Genomic DNA, 22,220 nt, shown 5'->3' with positions numbered 1-22,220 from the left:
GTGCCACTGCACAGACTTTTGATACTCAGGCTCGTACCATATGAATGACAGTTTACAGATGGAAGACAGATTAAGAAAAAAATTTTAACTTGAATAAAAAAAATTAATGAAATAAAAATAAAAAGATACAAAAAAAGTAAAACCAATTTGAAAACTCTACATCAGAAACAAAAAATACAACAGCAGGAATGTATTCAGTATATGCAAAAAACAGTACTGTAAGAGAGGCACACATGTAAACTTACCCCCCACCAATATATACCATAAACTTGCAGTTCACAGTTTTCCTAGTGCAGATAGAGATACATGAAGTGAACTATTCAGAGAGTTTATGTAAACAGCAATGTCATTGCACACACAATGTTTTACCACATAGTGCATTAGGCTGTAGGTTAGGCAAGTAGACTGACTAGTCCAGAGGACATTGAAAAGCTGATTGCTGTACCATTTCTCATTCAGACAAGTAATGATTCTGTCTTGTATTTATAACTGCTACCGTAAGATGTGTTCTGTCAGTAGACAGGAATGGGGCATCACTCTTACCTCTTCACATCTCAAGGAAGTGGAATGAGCTGCAAGGCTACAAGACTGTTAGCTATTTCTCCGGTCCTTTTTTCAGCTAACAATTCAGAGGTCATCTCTGGTGTGACTCTTGGTTAAATGGGTCAGTCTGGAGAATGATTTGTTTGCCATTTGGGAGAATGAGATCCTGCCCTTGTTCTACGTAGTGTTGCAGGACAAAGAGGAAGTAGGAGCTGGGCACATTGTCCTTAGTTGTGTGAGACATTCCTACCATTCCCTTCAGTCCATGCCTTGTAAGAGTCATTGAAGAAAGACCAAAATGGAGTAAGAGAGATGTGAATTCAAGCTCTCATGCCTGTGACAGTATAGGAAATCTTCGTAATCCAGGCAGTGGAATACACATCATGATTTGTGAACAAGCTTGGCTCAGTGTCTGTGTATAGCTTCCTATGTAAATCCTCTGATCCCACTAGACCTTGCAAAGGTGATCTCAGGAATGGTTGAGGCTTTAAAAAAGCCTTCCATATGGCAGGCGTATGCCTCCAAGAGGAAACCTTTCTCCATTTGGGCAGAGCAGTACTTTGTACAGTTTCATATGGTCAGTTTTTAGGTGATGGTAGTGTATTCTGACACCTGTATCATTTGGGCCTCAGATATTCCCCAGTCAAGATACACGTCTGCTATTTCTGCCTATGGAGCCTTTCTGGAGAATACTGTTTTGGTCCAAACTGACTTGTCATCAAGGTTCTTAATAGCCTTTGAAGAATCTCTCTTCTTCTTAGGACTTGAACCTTAATATCGACTGACTCGCCTATCTTCTGCTTAGCTGCAGACTCAGTGGCGCTAAAGTGTATTTCTTGAAAAATGCATTTTCTAGTGTTCATCATATCTTAATCTGCCAGCTCTCGTATGTAGGGAACATTGTGTGATATTTCATTAAAGGCATGTGCCCCTCAGGACTGTCATAAATTTTTTCCTGAATGTACTTTGAGTTGCTCTTGAACCAAACTTTTCATATCCCTGTTTTCTTTGCCTAGTTGGAAACCATAGCAGAGAGCCTTTCATACTCTGGATGAGTGCCACCAGTTCTGGTTTTACCCTGAAGCAGGTATGTGAGTTTAAGAAAATCATGTTGATATCATCCTTGGTAGAGAAGGTGCGTTGTTGTCAGGCAGATTGTAAACAAATTGCCAAGTAAATAGCATGTTGCCACCTGGGTGAATGGTGAACTACCTGTTGGAAAATACTGTAGTCAAGAGTTCATTACACTAGAATTATCTGTTTCTACTGTGTTTCAAGAATGTCTGTGTTGCAGACATCTGTGTGTAGCCATATGATCTGCAATACAGTTTCATCAAGCATTATTATTTTGACAGTGACTTTAGGCGTCTGGTTTCATTTGGTACCTCTCTGCTTAGTGAGTCCACCTTCTGAATCCTAGTCCTTGAGTTATACTCCAATTCCTGCTCAGATGAACGTATTGCGTGAGATTTCATTCAGCCATAGAGCTTCTCAACAAGGGTGCCCCAGTGTTAGATGACCTGCAATTCTTTATTTTCCACACAGTCAGAGATTAACATTTTCTGTTTAAGCAGTCCCATGATAGTTTTTTAGACACAGATTTAGATTTTGGCCTTAGTTTTGAAGATGGCCAAAATCTGTAGGCCTGAAAATACCCTCAGAAGCCGGTGCCTGCACAGCGGTTCCAGACCCATCTAAGGTAGAGACATCCGCGGGTTCCATAACTGAAGCATCTCATCTCGCAGCATACTGGACTCCGAATGGGTCTCAGTAGAAGCCTGTGAACCAGAATAAGCAGGTATCGGGGGCTGCGAAAGCGCCTCACTGAGTACTGGCAAATGGCTTAGGAGAAGCGTAGTCGGTTTTGGACCTCGACGGTCTCTGTCTTTTTCTTTGCGTTTTGTAAGTGTTCCGGTAGTCTGGTTGCGAACCGACATTTCTGGATAGTTAAATCTTGAGCCAAAATATTTAGAAGCAAAAATACACAGACGTTTAATCGTGCGTTGATTAAATTTAGCACAAAACCGACAGCAAGGCACGTTGTGGTCAGGGCCTAGACAAGGAATACAGTACAAATGAAAATCCTTGAGGTATTTTCTTACCACAAGTAATGTAATTATTAAATGTTACTGACATAGTAAGGAGCAAGACAAGGTTTCCCTAACAGGGTACTTAGCTTTTAGTTGAAGACTTCGGTTCTGAATCTCAAAAACGAAAATTTCAGGAGTCTGCCGACCAGCACTTGCGAACTGCTTCTGCTTCGGGCACCGCACAACAAGAAAGACTAATGTAATGGCGTCTACTGCATGTTTTATACCAGACAACCTGACGTCATGGAAGAAGGGACAGCAACCAATGCAGGACCCAAGACTTTGTTAATCAGGCTGACTGAGGGCAGCCTGCCAAATGTAATGACTGCAACAGTGAAACATGAAGAAATCTCTTTGCGCAGTGGATGAGAGAAGAAGGGAGGTTCTATGTTAAAATTATCTGAAATGGCTAAGACGTGGATTTTAATGGAGGAAAAAGACAGGCTCTTGTGAATCATCTCAGTTAAGTATTGTAAAATCTGAGGTAAATTAGGTGCTACTGTGCTCACTCCTTCAGCAATCTGCAGTGGTAGCTTTGCCTCACAGCAAAAGGTTCTTCCGTTCGATTCTCGGCTGGAGTGTGGGGAGTGCCTTCTGTGTGGAGTCTGCATGTCCTCCCTGCGGTTGGGTGGGTGTTCGAAAGGCATGTGTAAATGGGCGTGCCTTCGTTGAAGGTTGAACATCGAGCTGGCACCTCAGCATTCGTGAAAATCTACTGCCAATCATTAGCGGATCGGAGTTCCGCTGTGGCGACCCCTAACCAGGAAAAGCCGAAAGACAACAACTGTGCTCATCCCTTGAGATTCGTTCCAGGCACAGAATCTTTTCCATTTTTCGGCATAAGATTTGCTAGTACTAGGCCTCCTTGCCTCTAGGTTGACATCCATCACAGGTTTACAGAGGGATGGTAAGGGAGAGTTTAAGTAATTAGCCAGGTTGCAAGGTTCAGTGTTGGAAGCTGAGTGTGCAGAATCTGGTTCTTCTGTTGAGACAGCAGGGAAGGAGTCTGAGGCAGGTGCCATGGAGAGAACCGTGACACACTGCGCAGGAGGGGGTACCAGTATTGGCGTGGCCAGTCTGGAGCAATCAAAATCATGCTTGGTTTGTCTTGTTTGACTTTTAATAGTACTTTGGAGAGCAGAGGCAGTGGGGGGAAGGCATAGACCGATAGGTTTTTCCAGCTAAAGGACAGAGCATCCACTTTCCAGGCTTGTTTGTGGGGAGTCCTTGTACAAAATTTGTCCAATTGATAGATCTGGGGGGAGGCAAACAGGTCTATATCTGGGGTCCCCCATTCACTTGTCAACATGTTGAAAATGCTGGTTCCAGTTTCCACTTGTGTGGGTCCATGAGATTTCTGCTTAGTCAGTCTGCCAGTGTATTTAATTTTTCTGGCAGAAATTGAGCTTGTAGGTGCACTTGGTAGCTCAAGGCTGTGTTCCACAATGCCATGGTTAGTTTGCAGAGGGGATAAGAATGTGTACCCCCCTGCTTATGTACCACATAACTGTGGTGTTGTCCGTCTTTACCATTAGTTGTCCTGGAAGAAATATAATCCTTGAAGGCTGTCAGAGCATTCTGTACAGCTAACATTTCTTTTTGATTGATATGCAGGTGCATTTGACTTGGGTTCCATTTGCCCTGAATGTACTTCCCTGCCAGATGAGCCTCCCTTGCATAGTCTGATGCATCTGTTAGGGTTTGGGTGGCAGGGGTTGGTGTGAAAGGTAGTCCCTTGTTTTGGTGGCAGGCCTCTGCCCACCAAAGGAACTCTAGGCGTAGGCAAGGTATGACAGGCATCATTGTTTCTAGGCTGTGAGAATGTTGACTCCATAGGCTTTTTAGATGCTACTGTGGTTTCCTCATATGCAGTCTTGCATATGGAATTAGAAGAATGTAGGAAGCCATGAACCCTAAGCCTTGCAGTATTTGTCTTGCAGATAGCAGGGTTTTTTTGGCCACTTGTTTGAAGTAGGTTATCAAATGAATTTGCTTTTCTTACGTGAGGAAAGCCATCTGGGAAGTTGTATTCAAACTTGCTCCCAGGAATGTAATTTGTTGACAGGGTACCAGTTGTGATTTCTTTTCGTTTATGGTGTACCCCAGACAAGTTAGAACCCTTTTTACAAAAGCGAGATGATTCAAAAGTATGTCCTGGCTTTCTGCCTGAATTGGACAATTGTCCAGGTATGGGTATATTTGAATACTTCTTTGCCTGCAAAATGCAATAACTGGAGCTAGGCACTTTGTGAATACCCTGGGTGCAGTAGATAATCCCAAGGGCAGTGCAGAGAACTGATAGTGCATGTAGCCAGCTTTGAAGCGTAGGTATCTTCTGCAAGATTCCCTGATTGGGATGTGCAGATATGCTTCTTTTAAATCTAGTGTTGCCATCCAGGCGTCTTTGCCTAGCATAGGAAGTAACTGGTAGAGTCAGCATCTTGAATTTTGGAATCTCCAGAAAGGTGTTTAGTTTAGACAGGTCCAAGATAGGACGCAATGATTTGTCTTTTCTGGGTATCAGGAAAAGTCTTGAGTAGAAACCTTGTCCCTTTTCCTCTTCTGGTACCAGTTGAATAGCCCCCATGCTTAACAGAGAAAGTACTTGTTTTTGGGCCTCTGCCCACTGATTTGGGGGTAGGTTCGGCCACCCACTTGGCGTTGGCATCATGTGGAAGTGAAATCTGTATCCCTGGGACACTATTTAAAACCCATTTGTCCTGGGTAATGAGTTCTCAGCTCTGTGTGAAGAGCAATCTTTCCCCCCAAAGGGGCTGTCAGAAGACTAGTGCTTGGAAATTTTAAAAGGAAGTAATTGAGACAGTTTACCATAGGGGGGAGTCTTATTTCCAGACTTGGAAGCAGAAGCCCCCCACTGCTTAGTTCTGAGAGTCCCCTGGGACTGAAACCTGGGGTTTTTGCTGTGTCGGGGTTTGGCTTGAAAAGGCCTGGAAGGGGCTGGAAAGGGCCAATTCTTAGAGGGCCAGTGCCTACTAAATCTAGGAGGCTGAACTTGTAAAAAATCTTTAACAGTTTGCATAGATTTAGCTTTAACTTCCATCTTTTTAAGAACTTCTTCAGCCTTGTTGCCAAACAGGCAGTCCTGATTTAAAGGAGCATCCAACAATTTAGCTTTAACATGATCAGGCAAAGAATGCTCCTTAAGCCAAGCATGCCTTCTGAGCACAGACCCAGTAAAGTACAGTTGTGTACACTTACCATAAATGTAGATGGGCACCGCGCAGCAAGAAAAACTAAAGAAAATGGCGTTGGCTGCTTGTTTTATACCCCTGACAACCTGACGTCATGGAAGAGACAGCAACCGACGCAGGACCCAAGACTTTGGAATTCAGGCCGACTGAGGGCAACCTGCCAGCAGATTACCCAAATGTAATGACTGCAACAGTGAAACACGAAGAACATCAGCAGCCCTGCAAGAGGCCTCTAAAGAATCAAAACTACATTGCAAAGTAAGTTTTCCAACTTGTTCAGCAGAATGCATTAAATCCTGTAAGTCTATTTTCCACACAGTCAGGAATAGGTTCATAGGTAGGTACTAGGCTATTGGCCCTAGGGCCTATATAAGCCTAGCCAAATGGTAGCCTGGCTTTTGCCACCCAAGAAAATTATTTTCCTGTGCCCCTGTCAAGCAGAGCCACAGACTTGATCCCCAGGGTAAATTTCCCATCTCCCATCCAATCAGGATTTTTCTTGGAGTGCTAATGAGGAACTTAGTTTGATATAGATAGGTAGTTTGTTCCAGAGTATGGGAAGGCTCTGAGACAGGAATCTATCCCTCCAGCGTGTTCTGTTTATTGCGGTGACAAGATTTAGGTTCCTAGAGCGTGTGTAGCCTGTAACATCATTTTCTTTTTATGCAGGCCAATAACACATTGCTGATATTTTAACATATGAAATTGGCAGTTTAAAGCTCGAATGGCGAAGGTTGCTGAAGTGTAAACCTTTTTACCCCATCTGTCCAGCGCCCTGGAGTCTCTATCAGAAGGGGTAGGATTTTTAGCAGTAGAAGCCTTAATGCCCTTGGGCCCCTGTGAAATAGTCTCTGAATCTGCAATAGGATTTTTGAAAAGGAACTTTTGGGACTCTGGGACCCTATAGTATCTGTCAGGTTTACTTGGGAGCAGGAGGCAGGGAATCAGGGGCCAAACCGGATTCTGAGAAGGCAACAACAATGTCTAGTACAGGAGGAATAGCCAAAGGCCTACACTGAGTTAGGAGGAGGAAATCCTTCAGCCTCTTTTTTGAATCTGAAAATTCCTGGCTTTCCCAGTGAAAATGCTCCCTTAGAGTATGTAAGGTTTCCCCAAAAGAAAAATCCTCAGGAGGGGAAGTAGAGGGAATAGAGTCCTCTGCATTAGAATCCTCATAAGTAGGCAAGGACAAATCCAGGGCCTCAGAAGAGTCAGAAAAAACAGAATCCTGATCAGAAGATTCATAATCAAGCTCAGCCCTAGGCCTCTTAGGAGGGGGGGGGTGGGTTTGCTACCCCTGATTAGAGTTATTAGGTCTTCAGCCATTTTTATCATTTGTTTTTTTAGGTATAGAGGCCTGAGCATGTGGCCTGGGCGTCGTTTTTTTAGACATGGATCAAGATTTAGGCCTTAGTAATGAAGGAAACGTTGATTTAATATGCAAGTCCGTAGGCCTGAATACACCCTCAGAAGCCAGTGCCTGTACAGCAGCTCCGGACCCATCCAAGGTAGAGACATCCGCGGGTTCCATAGATGAAGCATCTCGCGGCATACCGGACTCAGAATGGGTCTAAGTAGAGGCCTGCGAATCAGAAGTAGCAGGTATCAGGGGCTGCGAAAGTGCCTCACTGCGTACCGGCGAACTGTCAACTGGCTTAGAAGCATCGTCGGCAGTTTTGGACCTCTGTGGCCTCCATCTTTATCTTCGCATTTTTTCGGAATCCCGATAGTCGGATGGCTAACAGACGACATTTCTGGACAATTAAACCAAGAACCAAAATATTTAGAAGCGAAAATATACCGACGGATAATGCGTGGATAAAATAAAGCACAAAACCGACAGCAAGGTATGTTGTGGTCAGGGCCTAAGCAAGGAATACAGTACGAATGAAAATCTTTGAGGTATTTGCTTTACACAAGTAATGCAATTATTAACTTTTACTGACATCGGTAAGGAGCAAGAAAGTTTCCCCAACGGGGAAGCTTTTAGTTGAAGACTTCAGTTCTGAAACTCGAAAACGAAAATTTCAGGAGTCTGCCAACCGGCACTTGCGAACTGCTTCTGCTTTGGGCATCGCACAGCAAGAAAGACTGATGTAATGGGGTCAGCTGCATGCTTTATACCCCTGACGACCTGACATCATGGAAGGGACAGCAACCGACGCAGGACTTTGTTAATCAGGCCGACTGAGGGCAACCTGCAAGCAGATTACCCAAATGTAATGACTGCAACAGTGAAACACGAAGAATATCTGCAACAGCTGATGATTGGATGGAGAGGTAGCCAACATACGGCAGGCAGTAGAGTAATTTTATCCTATCAATATAGTTCCCTTCAAAGCAACTCGTGTAGTAATAACATTGGATTTATTGCGTTTAGCTGAACAAGTTGGAAAACATACTTTGCAATGTGGTTTTGATTCCTTGGAGGCCTCTTGCAGGGCTGCTGTAACTGGATATGTACTAAGAAGGCATGCTTGGCTCAAAGAGCAAACTCTGCCTGACCATGTTAAAGCAAAATTGTTGGATGCTCCTTTACAACAGGACCGTCTCTTTGGTAATAAGGCTGAAGAAGTGTTAAAAAAAGATGGAAGATAAAGTTAAATCTATGCAAACTGTGAAAGATTTCTTACAAGTGCAACCTCCAAGATTTAGTAGGCACTGGCCTACTAAGAACTGGTCCTTTCCAGTCCCCTTGAGAGCCGCTCAAGTCAAATCAAGACATTCCAAAGGCTCCAGGTTTCAGTCGCAAGGAACTTTTAAAACAAAACAATGGGGTGCCTCCACCTCCAAATCTGAAAGCAACAAGGCACCTCCCTATGGTAAACGGTCTCACTGACTTCCTTCTACGATCACCAAGCACTTGCCTCTTAGCCGCCCCTTTGGGGGGAAAACTAGCGCTTCATGCAGGAAACTGGCAACTTATTACCCAGGACAAATGGGTTTTAAATATAGTATCCCAGGGATACAGATTTCACTTCCACACATTGCCAGTCCCAAACAGATGGCTAGATCTGCCCCCAAATCAGTGGGCAGAGGCCCAGAAACAAGTTCTATCCCTCATGAACATGGGGGCTAACCAGTACCAGAAGAGGAAAAGGGGACAAGGTTTCTATTCTAGACTTTTCCTGATACCCAGAAAAGGCAAATCATGGCGTCCAATTCTGGACTTATCCACTCTAAACACATTTCTGGACATACCAAAATTCAAGATGCTAACTCTTCAGCAGTTACTACCTATGCTAGGCAAAGATGCCTGGTTGGTAACTCTAGACTTGAGAGGCTTACCTGCCTATCCCAATTGGGGAATCTTGCAGAAGATGCCAGTTCTCTGCACTGACCTTTTAGCTTATCTACTGCGCTCAGGGTCTTCACAAAGTGCTTGGCACCAGTAATTGTGTTTTGCAGGCAGGGAAATATTCAAATATATCCATACCTGGACGATTGTCTAATTCAGGCAGAAAACAAGGAAATTCTTCTGAAGAATCTGGCGTTTGTAAAAAGGGTTCTAACTTGTCTAGGGTACACCATAAACGAAAATAAATCACAACTGGTACCCTCTCAAAAAATTACATTCCTGGGTGCAAGCTTGAATACAACTGCCCAGATGGCTTACCTTACGCCAGAAAAGCAAATTCAATTGATTTACTTCAAACAGGTGGCCACAACAACCCTGCTATCTGCAGGACAAATTTTGCAGGCCTTGGGGTCCATGGCCTCCTGCATTCTTCTAATTCCATATGCAAGACTGCATATGAGGGAACTTCAGTGGTACTTAAAAAGTTTGAGTCAACATTGTCACAGCCTGGAAACAATGATTCCTATTATACCTTGCCTGCAACTAGAGTTCCTGTGGTGGGCAGAGGCCTGCCACCAAAACAAGGGACTGATGATCACTCTACCCCCTGCCACCCAAACCCTAACAGATGCATCAGACTATGCTTGGGGGGGGGGGGCTCATCTGGCAGGGAAGTGCATTCAGGCAAATGGAGCCCAAATCAAATGCACCTACATATCAATCAGAAAGATGCTAGCTGTACAGAATGCTCTGACAGCCTTCAAGGACTACCTTCATCCAGGACAGCCACTGATAGAGACAGCACCACAGTTATGTGGTACATAAACAAGCAGGGGGGGTACACATTCCTACCCTCTTTGCAGACTAGCCATGGCATAGTGGGACATGGCCTTGACCTATCAGATACAACTACAAGCTCAATTCCTGCCAGAAAAGCTAAATACTCTGGCAGACGAACTAAGCAGAAATCTAATGGATACAAAATACAAATGGAGAACACCGACTGCTGCAAGTTAGAATTTTTAAAAAAAATTCTAACTTGCAGCAGTCGGTGTTCTCCATTTGTATTTTGTATGCTTTATTGGTGAAGGAGTGGAGGAATCGTGTGTTTTTTCAGAAATCTAATGGACCCACATGAATGGAAACTGGAACCACAAGTTTTCAACATGTTGACACGCAAATGGGGGAACCCAGACATAGACTTTTTTGCCTCACTCCAGAACTTTCAATTGGACAAATTCTGCACAAGAATTCATCACAAGAAAGCTTGGAAAGTGGATGCCCTATCAGTCTATGCTTTTCCCCCTCTGCCTCTGCTCTCCAAAGTTCTACTAAGTCAAACAGGACAAACCAAAAATGATTCTGATTGCTCCAGACTGTCCTCGCCAACACTGGTACCCACTCCTGCGCAATATGTCGCACCTTCCTCCATGGCACCTGCCTCGGACACCTTACCTACTGTCTCAGCAGTACTACAAAATTATTCACACTCTGCTCCAAACTTTGAATCTTGCAGCATGGCTAATCAACTAATTTCTCCCTTGGCATCCCTCAGCAAACCAGTGATGGATGTCATTTTGGAAGACCTAGCACTAGAAAATCTTATGCTGACAACTGGAAAAGATTGTGCCTGGAACCAATCACAAGGAATAAGCACAGCAATGCCCAGTATTCCTCAGATTCTGCAATACTTAACTGAGATGCTTCACAAGGGCTTATCCTTTTCTTCCATAAAAATCCATGCCTCGGCCATTTCAGCTCATTACAACACAGAACCTCCCCTCTTCTCTCATCTTCTGCTAAAGCAGTATCTCAGAGGGGCCAAAAATTTAAGACCTCCCAGGAGAGCGCCAACTCCTACATGGAACCTCATTTTTGTTTTGGAAAAACTCACTCTCCCTCCTTTTGAGCCAGCTGCTACTGCAGACCTAAAATTTCTCTCCTGGAAAACAGCTTTCCTTTTAGCAGTCACTTCAGCTAGAATGATTTCAGAATTACAGGCTCTTATGGCAGTGGAGCCTTTCATTATTTTTCATCTGGACAGGGTGGCCCTCAGGACCAATCCAGCTTTCATGCCAAAGGTGGTATCCAGTGTAGCTCTTAATCAGACCATTCATCTGCCAACTTTCTTCCCCAATCCACAGAACAAGGGAGAGCGGATTCTCCATTCATTGGATGTACACAGACAACTTAAGATTCTACCTAAACAGGACAAAATCTCTAAGAAAATCTGAACTATTGGTGGCATTTGCTACAGGGGCAGAGGGAAAGGCTATTTCAAAGCAGACTATTTTCAAATGGATAAGCCATTGTATTCGTTTCTGCTATATGCACCATGGTAAACCTGTGCTCAAGGGGATCTGGTCTCATTCCACCAGGGCTGCATCTACTTCTGCAGCCTTTCTCAGAGGGGTTCCTACCAGAGACATTCTAGAAGCTGCTACCTGGAGCTCAGTTCATACGTTCACCAAACATTGCCATTTACCTCTTTTCTAAATTCATAGCTGGCTTTGTCACTGCTGTCCTGCAGGGCCTTATAGCTGCTCCTAATGCTGTATAAATCCATCCTCCCACCATAGCTTTGGGATTCTACCCAAATGTAATGACTGCAACAGTGAAACACGAAGAACATAGTACAGTTGTGTACACTTACCATAAATGTAGATGTTCGAGTGTATTCACTTGTGCAGTCCGGGTTTTTGGTTTTGGGGGGCAACTGATATCTGGGACAAGAAAAACTGATGTAATGGTGTCGGCTGCATGCTTTGTACCCCTGACAACCTGACGTCATGGAAGGGACAGCAACTGACGCAAGACCCAAGACTTTGTTAATCAGGCTGACTGAGGGCAACCTGCCAGCAGATTACCCAAATGTAATGACTGCAAAAGTGAATACACTCGAACGTCTACATTTATGGTAAGTGTACACAACTGTACTTCCTCAGAGGGGCCAAAAATTTGAGACCACCAAGAGAGCTCCAACCTCAGCCTGGGACCTTTAACTTTGTATTGGAAAAACTCACTCTACCTCCTTTCGAGCCAGCTGCTACTGCTGACTTAAAATTTCTTTCTTGGAAAACAGCTTTCCTTTTAGCAATCACTTCAGCTAGAAGGGTATCTGAATTACAGGCCGTTATGGCAGTGGAGCATTTCATCATCTTTTATGTGGACAGGGTGTCACTCAAAACCAATCCATCCTTCATGCCCAAGGTGGTATCCAGTGTGGCTCTTAATCAGTCCATTCATTTGCCAACCTTCTTTCCAAATCCACAGAACAAGGGGGAACGGATACTGCATTCCTTGGATGTGCACAGGCAACTTAGATTCTACTTGGACAGGGCTAAATCTCAAAGAAAATCTGAACAACTGCTGGTAGCATTTGCTGCAGGGGCAGCGGGGAAGGCTATTTCAAAACAAACCATTTCTAAATGGATAAGCCATTGCATTCATTTCTGCTATAAGCACCATGGAAAACCTATCCCCCAGGAGATCAGACCTCACTCCACCAGGGCTGCATCTACTTCTACAGCCTTTATCAGAGGCGTTCCTACCAGGGACATCCTAGAAGCTGCTGCCTGGAGTTCTATACATACTTTCACCAAGCATTATCATTTGCCAATTTTCTCTAAATCCAGAGCTGGCTTTGCCACTGCAGTCTTGCAGGGCCTTCTAGCTGGTCCTAATGCTCTCTAAACTCCTCCCAACCATAGCTTTGGGAATCTACCCAACAGTGAAACGCGAAGAACATAGTACAGTTGTGTACACTTAACATAAATGTAGATGTTAGAGTGTATTCATTGTTGCAGTCCTGGTTACCCTCCCTCCTGCACCCTAACTTCTTTTGGCTATACCTCTACTTTCCTTTACTATGTTTAAGCCTTTTTGGTGTGTATGCTTTTTTGTTGGAGGTATACCTTTGTGTTTTTATGTTTGATTGCTTCCCATTAGGGGGGCACCTGTGATCAGGGGCAAGAAAAACTGATGTAATGGTTTCGGCTGCATGTTTTATACCCCTGACGACCTGACGTCATGGAAGAAGGGACAGCAACCGACGCAGGATTCAAGACTTTGTTAATCAGGCCGACTGAGGGCAACCTGCAAGCAGATTACCCAATTTTATTGACTGCAACAGTGAATACACGAACATCTACATTTAAGGTAAATGTACACAACTGTACTTTCCCATGTAAGCTGAGTAGATGCATACCAGTGTTTTACTTGTGTGCACTGTAAATGCCTTGTCTTTGTTGTTTCTTTGGTTGCATGATGTACGCTGTCAATGAGCAGCAGGGATGAACCAAGCAATCTCAAGGGCTAGGCATGAAGTATATGTAATATCAGACCATGTGCCAATACCACTGGTGTGCTTAGCTAGTGGGATTCTCTGAGGAAAAAATACCAGATTTTGATGAGAATGAATGTAGCCATAGACCCAATTAAGAGGGTCCCCTCCTAGGTCATTTGAGTAGGAAGGTAAGTATTGTGTTATTCTAAAAGCCATTTCACCTGGATGTGAGACCGCATATAAATTAGTAGTTAGAGGGAATAATTTGTAAAACTCTTGCAGGCAGTTAGGCATGAAAAAGTCTGGTACTTATTGACTGATTTTAGCCCAGCAAGCCCAGTTGTATGATGATGTCTAAGCAGTTAAGAGCATCTGTATCAGAAATTATGTTTTGTCTAGCAAAAAATTGCTCCTAATGTGCTTTAAGGCACATTTAGCCAGGATGCAAATAAGCATATTTTCCTGCAGTATTGTATATCCAGCTGTATGCAATGTTCTCAACCAGTTGCTGCATGTGTGACAGCAGCTTTTCTCATTCATATTGTAGCAGTCCTGATTACCCAAACGAAGTGCAACACAGAGGCACAAAAATGTAACGATGGCAATTTCATTTAGAACTTGCATATGCAAAAGTGTGCTTTGGGAACATGACCACAAATCTAGTCAAAAGCTTGTATGCACAGTATTAGATTATTGCTTTTACATTAGTGGCTGTTTAACAAACCTTGCATAGGTGAAGAAAGTTTTAAGCATGTGTGATGTGAAATTTATCACAGTTTGTGACGTAATTTCTAAAGCTTACTAAATTTTATAACTGATTAAAAGGATCCGTTGGCTACATTTGTGCTAGTACCGGTTTCTCAGAATCTGCTGTCCCTGCATACATATGACAGCATGAGCAAAAGGATATTTAATATCGCTTTTACAGTTTTTTGTGAAAAATTCAAATTCCATCAGTGTAGGTGTCAGCAAATATTTCAGAGCTGTAGAGGTTGGGTTGGATATTGGCACAATTGCTGTTTAGACTTATCACTTGATTTCATGTGGGTTTATAATTTTCTCTTTTTCAGGGTGATGATGTTCCTCTTACAGAACAGACTATGTCTCAGGTTGGTACTTTCTATTAGTTGTCAAGCCCCATAGCAAGTGAGCCTCATGGCAAACAATTGATGGAAATGATTTAATTAAACACTGGCAAAGACCGAGAAACAAAATGCATTAATATAAATCACTGGAGTTTATTCAGAACAGAAGGTATGCTAGTATTATTGGGCTGTATAAATGATTGCCTTTCATAAAGCAAATGCAGGTGCTTAAATGTGATAACACTTTGACTGAAACCCATTATATGTCTCTGTTGAACACTTGCATTTGCTTCATTAAAGGTGGTTATTTATGGAGCCTTGTGGTCATGGCACATTTATTTTCTTTCGTGCCTAGTTCTTTACTCAAGCAATGTTGGTGAGCACAGTTTTATATTTCTTTGGAGTTTAGTCATGCAGTTTTTTAATTTGTGGTATTTGTAAAATATCTATGTTCACTTCTGAAGTTTATTGTAATGAACCAGCTTTTCACTTTGCTAAACAAAATGGCATATATGCTTTGTTTTGCTTTTCTTCCTTAATAGTGTAATCAATGGATAAAGGGCATGTAGTGCACCTGGCATGTTAAATGTAGAGCAAAGTATGTTGGCTAAAGACTGTCCTAGTCAGTAACATGACTCGGGAGTAGACATTTACGAATAAAATAAAAAAAAAGTTATTGGCCGTATTTGGATGTTGTATATTTTATTACTTTTTGATACACCCATCCTCTATTCACTGGGCGGATTTTGCTGTTTGGTGGTAGTTTGACATTTGTCTGAGGATGTAAAGTTGGTGAGGTTTGAACCATTTTAGTGAGTAGCCCCCCCCCCCAAAAAAAATGTTAAATACAACTGGGAATGTATTTACATTTTATAAGGTATAGTTCACGACAAGCTTACATATGTATGTCGTAGAAACTTGCATTGCATAGGATCATTGTGGAATGTCTACTAGGACCTTGCTTTGTAATGTGCATGCTTATGCAAGAGTCGGGAAAGCTTAATGGCATGAGTGATTCAGAAAACATAATGACCTGGAATTTAGCTTTAACCCTTTAACATCCATGTATTTAAGAGGAATGTACACTAAATGTAGTGAATGTTAGTAGAGCTGCATTTACAGGTATTGTGCCTGTTTTGTCAGTGGTAGACTGCAACAGTTCTGAAAAAGGGTATTGGTGTTTCTCTGAAGATTTGTGTTGGGATGGTACTATAATGAATTGGTCACTAGACTGAAGCCAGGAACTCTGCATTAATTGTGAAAACAGATGATCTTACTTCATAGGGGCTTCTGGAACAGTCCTGACCTAGGGGTTTATTCTTCCCAGAAGCACTGTGCTTGGTGATTTAAAAAAAAAAAAAAAAAAAAGCAGCCCTTACAGTGCATTCTAATGCACCGTGCCAGCCTTAAGACACCTGCACTTCAAAAGCGTCTATGGTTTTCATACCACTCGTGCAATCCAGGGAACTGTTCCTAATCACCATTAGCAAAGTACATATTTGGTGAAGGAAAAAGCAAACTTTAAATTTCTGTTGCTTTAAAAATGTTTGCGTCATAACGGGATTTTGAAGTTGACCATCCCAGTGCTGTTTCTGTAGCCATGCACCCTTGCAAAGCATTCCTAATTCAGGGAATACCAAAGATTTTATTTGGTAACTCCCCTCTAGTGTCAATTTTAGGGTTTGAGGCGTTCCTGACTTCAATACTTGCTGAGATGGAATCTGAGGAGAGTAAGCATGTTTTCAAGGAATGTTCATACAGTCTTCATTCCAAGGACAAATGCCGTAAGACTGGTAAAAAGTAAGAGAAATGAGTCTTTGATTTTTAAAGGCCTTCAGGTGAATCTGCCAGGGGCTTTGATAGCCCCTACCTCTCATAGATTGTATTTTTGTGGCAAGGTTTTGGTTTTAGGGCTGTCTAGTACTAGGTTATACTTAATCATAGGATGTAGGATGTCCTTTTCTCTTCTGATGTTTTCAACCAGGGATCCTCTCTGTGCTGCTCCCAGACTTTTGTTGTAGCAGTTCTTTGCTTAGGTAATTGACTTTATTTTAAGGTATTGACTGCAAGACTTGCATAGAACTTGCCTTTTAGCAGTAGGTCTGCTCCACATTTTTTTCATCTAGCATACAGCTGATTTTTTGAGTCTGTGGGCTGGCTCTAGACTCCTCATTCAGGCAGAACAAGACAGAAATTCTACAAGTCTTCCTTGGCATGTATGGTGCTAGAGTCTGACAACAATTGGTCCAGCATCTTCAATTAATTAGAAAAAAATGCTTTATTGCTTTTTAACTGTCTTTGTTGCCCAAGCACAGGATTGAAGCATGCAGGGATTGTCTGCAATGTCACAGGGAGAAGTACCTTTTCACCGTGTTTCAGGAAGGGAAAATGTTGGCATGTCCGTTTTTCTGTTCTTATGCGAGGCCTAGAAATGACCCCCCCCCCCTCCCAAAAAAAAAAGGGAAAATAGGGGAAAAGGCAGGAGAGGTTCTCCCGCACCAGTGCTATGCCGCCTTCTGGACCCTTTGCTTGTTTTTCCATACTGTGCGTACTGTACTGGCTTAGGAAAGTGTTCCTTCTTTACAGTCACTTCTTCTCAGGAAGTCTTTCTTGCTGTGGAAGTTATCTGCAATGCCTGACAGTACAGCAGTTCTAATTTCATCCATCTAACCCTCCCCATTTGGAGAGTTTGAGGCTGAACTAGAAGGTTTTCCTCTGGGCCAGTTGCTGTCTGTTGGTTCACCTGTTGCTCACCCATCCTCTGCCCATACTTCAGCCCTCATGCAGATGGACTATGACCAGTATGTACCATCACTGAATATTCCTAGTTGCTGGTCAGATTGCTTCAAGCTTCATTTTTGTACCATTGCTTGCTTGAGTAATGACAATGCAGGCATTCATCCTTTTTCATTCCCCGTTCTTTTCTTGTACCAGACAGTGTTGATCCATTGTTGGCCTCTTGGATATTGGACTTGCACATTCTGGTTATAGCAGGCTAGTAGTTACCTGCTGTGAGCCTAGCATCCTGGTACCTGATGCTTCATTGTCCTACAAGAGGCCAGGCAGTTGTAAATTTAACAGTCATAAGCTGTTGCAGTCATTTAGGAACCAGGTGTCAGTACCTCTGACATTTGGTGACCCAGATATTCATCCACGGGCTTAACATCCTGCCTCAGTTTTATGTACCAGCAGGGGCCCAGATGTAGTTGCCTTGGGTATAAGCTGTCAGAGTAAAGTGCCTCTGCCCCTGTAGACTATTGTTGCAGTTGCTGTTCTAATCTAGTGCAAGACCAAGCTTTCCCTAATTTGTCTGGTGTCAGCCTTGTAGCACCATTGATGAGGTGAGCCAGGTTAAGGAGCCCAATGCTGTCGCTCATCAGACCCCAGAAAAGGTGTTTGTTGATATAGACAAGATGGTGGCATGGAAGTCAGAATCCGCTAGTGAGTGTGTAACAACTCACTTGCCGAATCAACTAGCCCTGAAAATGGATGGCGCTGGAGCATCGGGCCCATACCTGGCTGGCGCTGGGAGCTGAGGGGGCTATGCCGCGACAAGTAGGAGGGCCACCGCTGTGGCACTGAAGCCCAGGCCATGGGCCTGGTTGGAGCCGCTGCGGGTGCAGATCTAGGTGGTAGTAGCAAATATTCAAATGAGAGCTTTGAAGGCTGAAGTGAAGAAGGATTCCATGTGAACAGCAGTTGAACGTGGGTTAGTCGGTCCTGAGAGATAGGCGAGCGCCATTCCGAAGAGATGGGTGACTGCCTCAGTCGCCCTCAGCTGATCGAAAGGGAGTTTGGTTCAGATCCCCGAATCTGGAGTGAGGGAGACAGGCACCTAGCGGCGTCCAGTGCAGTGACTGGAGAAGTTGGTGGGGACCTCTGGTAGAGATCTTTTTTCTTTGTAAAGGGCAGGGTGCCCTGGAATGGGTTCGCCCCAAGAGAGGGGCCCACGCCCTGGAAAGCGTTGCGGTTCTGGCGGCGTCAGGTGAGCTCTCACTGGCCCTTGAAAATCCGGGGGAAAGGGTGCAAGTCTCACGCCGGGCTATACCCATATCCGCAGCAGGTCTACAAGGTGAACAGCCTCTGGCATGTTAGAACAATGTAGGTAAGAGAAGTCGGCAAGCCAGATCCGTAACTTTGGGATAAGGATTGGCTCTAAGGGCTGGGTCAGTTGGGCTCTGGTGTGAAGCGGGGCTCTGCGAGTGCCGTGGCTGGGCAAGGTGTCGCCCCCTCGCCGTGCCCCCCCCTCCTGGGTGGGGGCCGTGGGTGACGGCGGCGACTCTGGATTCGCGCCTGGCCTTTCCTGTGGATCGCCACAGCTGTGGCTGGTGCCGGTCCCGACAGGCGTCCCGCATCCTCCAGCAGCTAGCAGCTGACTTAGAACTGGTGCAGACCGGGGGAATCTGACTGTTTAATTAAAACAAAGCATCGCGAAGGCACAAGACAGGTGTTGAAGCGATGTGATTTCTGTCCAGTGCTCTGAATGTCAAAGTGAAGAAATTCAATGAAGCGCGGGTAAATGGCGGAAGTAACTGCGGTACTCTTAAGGTAGCCAAATGCCTCCTCTAATTAGTGACACGCATGAATGGATGAACGAGATTCCCACTGTCCCTACCTACTGTCTAGCGAAACCACAGCCAATGGAACAGGCTTGGCAGAATCAGCGGGGAAAAGACCTGTTGAGCTTGACTCTAGTCTGGCATTGTGAAGAGACATGAGAGGTGTAGAATAAGTGGGAGGCCTCGCCCGCTGGTGAAATACCATTACTCATTGATGTTCATAGTGTTACACTGCTGCAGTCATCACTCTAGGGTTATCCTGCCGTCAGGCGGTCCCGCAGTCGGCCCGAGTTCCAAAGTCTTGGTCCAGCGTCGGTTACTGTCGCTTCATCCCTGACGTCAGTGCGTCAGGGGTATATAAGATGCATCCAATGCCATTTTCTCCTGTCTTTCTTGCCGCGTGGTGCCCGAAGCAGAAGCAGATGTTCTTCATTCCACATTGCTGCAGTCCTAACTATTGGGTAGTCCGCTGTCCAGTCGGCCTGAATACCAAAGTATATGGCTGACGTCAGTCAGGGCGCATTAGACTGACGTCAGTACGTCAGGGTACTAATGCGCATGACCGACGTCATATCCTCAGTCTTTTTTGCCGCATGGTCCGATGCAGAAGCAATTTTGCGAGTGCAGGTTGGCGTTCTGAAAATTTCTGAAGTCAGAGTTTCAGACCGAATCAAAGTTGGCTAAGTACCCCGTTGGGGAATATTTTGTTTTTTTCTTGCCTCAGTATTTAACCGGATGTCAGAAAAAGTGAATAACTGTATTTCTTGTGGGAAACAGATACCTCATAGGGATTACCATACTTTGTGTATACCTTGTTTAGGGCCTGAGCACGACGTTGTTGGATGCCGTTCTTGTGCTAGATTTAACAAACGCACTATTAAGAGAAGGTTAGACTGTGCCAGGTTAGTGTTTGGGAAGCGTTGTAACTATAAAATGCCGCCGGATGCTCCGACGCCAGCTTCGGCTAAAAAACGCAAGGACAAAACAGCAAAGCCTAGAGGGGAAGAACAGACAGTCCCAGACGTCGGTTCTTTAGAGGGCTCAGTGGAGCCGGAGGTTTTGCCAGGTGTTTCTTTGGAGTCTCAGGGAGAGACTTTACTGTTACAGGATGTTTCCTCTCAGGAAGTAGGCCAGGCTGAGGGGGCTTCTCAGGTGGCTGTTCTTCCCTCACTTCCTAAGGTGGTTAGGGCCTCCCCTTCTGTTCCCAAGGCTTCTTTAAGGGGCAGGCCAAGTCTTGCTTCAGTGGGGGTTTCTCCTAGTGCTTCAGGGTCTTTGCCTAAGAAACATATGCTTAAAATGGCAGAAGATTTGATTACTATGATAAGGGGTTCTATGCCCCCTCCTAATAAGAGGCCTAGGGTGGAACCTGAGCTTGAGAGTTTTGAGCAATGCTCGGAGGCTTCTGAGTCTTCGGCTGAAGACTTGCAGGAGTTCCCTACTTATTCTGATTCTGATGTGGATGATTCTACTCCTTCAGCTTCTCCTCCTGAGGATTTTTCATTTTCAGAGACTTTGCATTCCATGAGGGAGCATTTTAAATGGGAAGGCCAAGATTTCTCTGATTCCAGGAAAAGGCTTAGGAGTTCTTGTTTTACCCCAGCATAGGCCTTTAGCTATACCTCCTGTTTTGAATGTGGTGGAAGATGTTTTTGCAGAGGCTTCCCTGAATCCTGATTCTTTGCCTCCTGCCCCGGTTAAACCGGATAGGTATTATAGGGTGCCTGAAGCTCATAAGTATCTTTTTAAGAGTCCTAGGGCAGACCCGGAAACTGTCTCTCAGGGGCCTAAAGGTGTAAAGGCCTCAGTTGTTAAAAATCCTGTCCCTCCTGATAAAGAGGCAAGGGCTTTGGATAGATGGGGAAAGAAAGTGTATACTTCTTCCACTTTAGCCATGAGGGCGTTGAATTGTCAGTTTCACATGTTAAAATATCAGAATTTTCTTCTTTCACAGTTGAAATCTAAGGTGGATGCTCTGGCGGAAGGTATTGACTGTAAAGAGTTGCAGGATTTAGTTCATGTGTCTGAACAGGTGGGTAAACATTCCTTGCAATGTGGTTTTGATGCTGTGCAGGCCTCCTCCAGGGTGGCTGCCACTGGTTCTGTTCTTCGTAGGCACGCCTGGTTGAGAGATCAGAAATTAGCTGAGCATGTTAAGACAAGGATTTTGGATGCTCCTTTGCAGTCTGATGTGTTGTTTGGTTCGCCTGTGGAAGCAGTTTTGAAGAAAATGGAGGACAAGGCTAAATCTATGCAAACTGTTAAAGATTTTTACAGGTGCAGCCTCCAAGTTTAGTAGAAATTGGCCTGCTAAGGGTTGGACTTTTCCTGCTTATGATTCCCAGTCTAGGGGTAGGTCTAGACGTGGTAGGGGCAGAGCTCAGGGTTCTTTTAGGCCTAGGACAGGAGTTCCCTGCTCAGACTTCTGGGGAGGGCAGGGTCAGTCCTTTCGTAAGCAGACCCAATGACCTGCCTTTTCAGCTGCCAGTTCATTCTCGCCTGGCAGCACCGTTGGGAGGAAGGCTGTCTCTTTTCAAAGAAAATTGGGATTTAATTACCCAAGACAGATGGGTTCTGGATATTATTCACCACGGTTACAGGTTTTATTTCCATACCTTGCCTCCTTTCAAAGGCATGCAGGACATTCCTCCTCTACAAAGACAAGAGGCTCACAAGCAAATTTCTCTGTTACTCCAAATAGGGGCCATTCAGCCGGTTCCTGTGCCAGAAAGGGGCCTAGGATTTTATTCTCGCCTGTTCTTAGTACCAAAAAAGGGGAACACGTGGAGACCAATTTTGGATTTATCTATCCTCAACACTTATCTGGACATTCCCAAGTTCAAGATGTTGACGTTACAACAGCTTTTACCTCTGCTGGGCAAAGATCACTGGATGGTAACTTTAGATCTCAAGGAGACTTACCTTCATGTGCCTATAAGACTAAGTTGCAGAAAGTATCCGCGTTTTCGAGCTGGAAATTCTCATTATCAGTTCTCTGCATTGCCCTTTGGCTTATCTACTGCGCCCAGAGTATTCACAAAGGTTCTGGCTCCAGTGATAGCTTACTTCAGGCTACAAGGAATTCAAATCTATCCTTACTTGGACGATTGCCTGATTCTGGCTCAAGAAAAGGAAGACCTTCTACAGCATT

General features: G+C 44.3%; 1 protein-coding gene across 6 annotated transcripts in view; it reads left to right on the top strand.

Moving 5' to 3' along the window:
- The window catches only part of COPZ1 (COPI coat complex subunit zeta 1), a 682,287-nt gene that overhangs the window by 610,422 nt on the left and 49,645 nt on the right, over window positions 1-22,220 (top strand). For 5 of the 6 annotated variants that reach the window (XM_044083950.1, XM_044083951.1, XM_044083949.1 and 2 more), the window contains one exon: window positions 14,499-14,537. The exons of the other annotated variant lie outside the window; for it this stretch is intronic. In XM_044083950.1, the coding sequence (XP_043939885.1) occupies window positions 14,499-14,537 (39 nt within the window). The remainder of the gene's footprint in view (window positions 1-14,498; window positions 14,538-22,220) is intronic. 6 annotated transcript variants of the gene reach the window in all.

Source organism: Protopterus annectens, chromosome 9.part0 (assembly GCF_019279795.1).
Source record: "Protopterus annectens isolate FY-2018-M chromosome 9.part0, PAN1.0, whole genome shotgun sequence".
Taxonomy (NCBI): domain Eukaryota; kingdom Metazoa; phylum Chordata; order Ceratodontiformes; family Protopteridae; genus Protopterus; species Protopterus annectens.
Note: the sequence above shows the minus strand (reverse complement) of the source record. Positions and strands in the feature narration are given on the sequence as shown.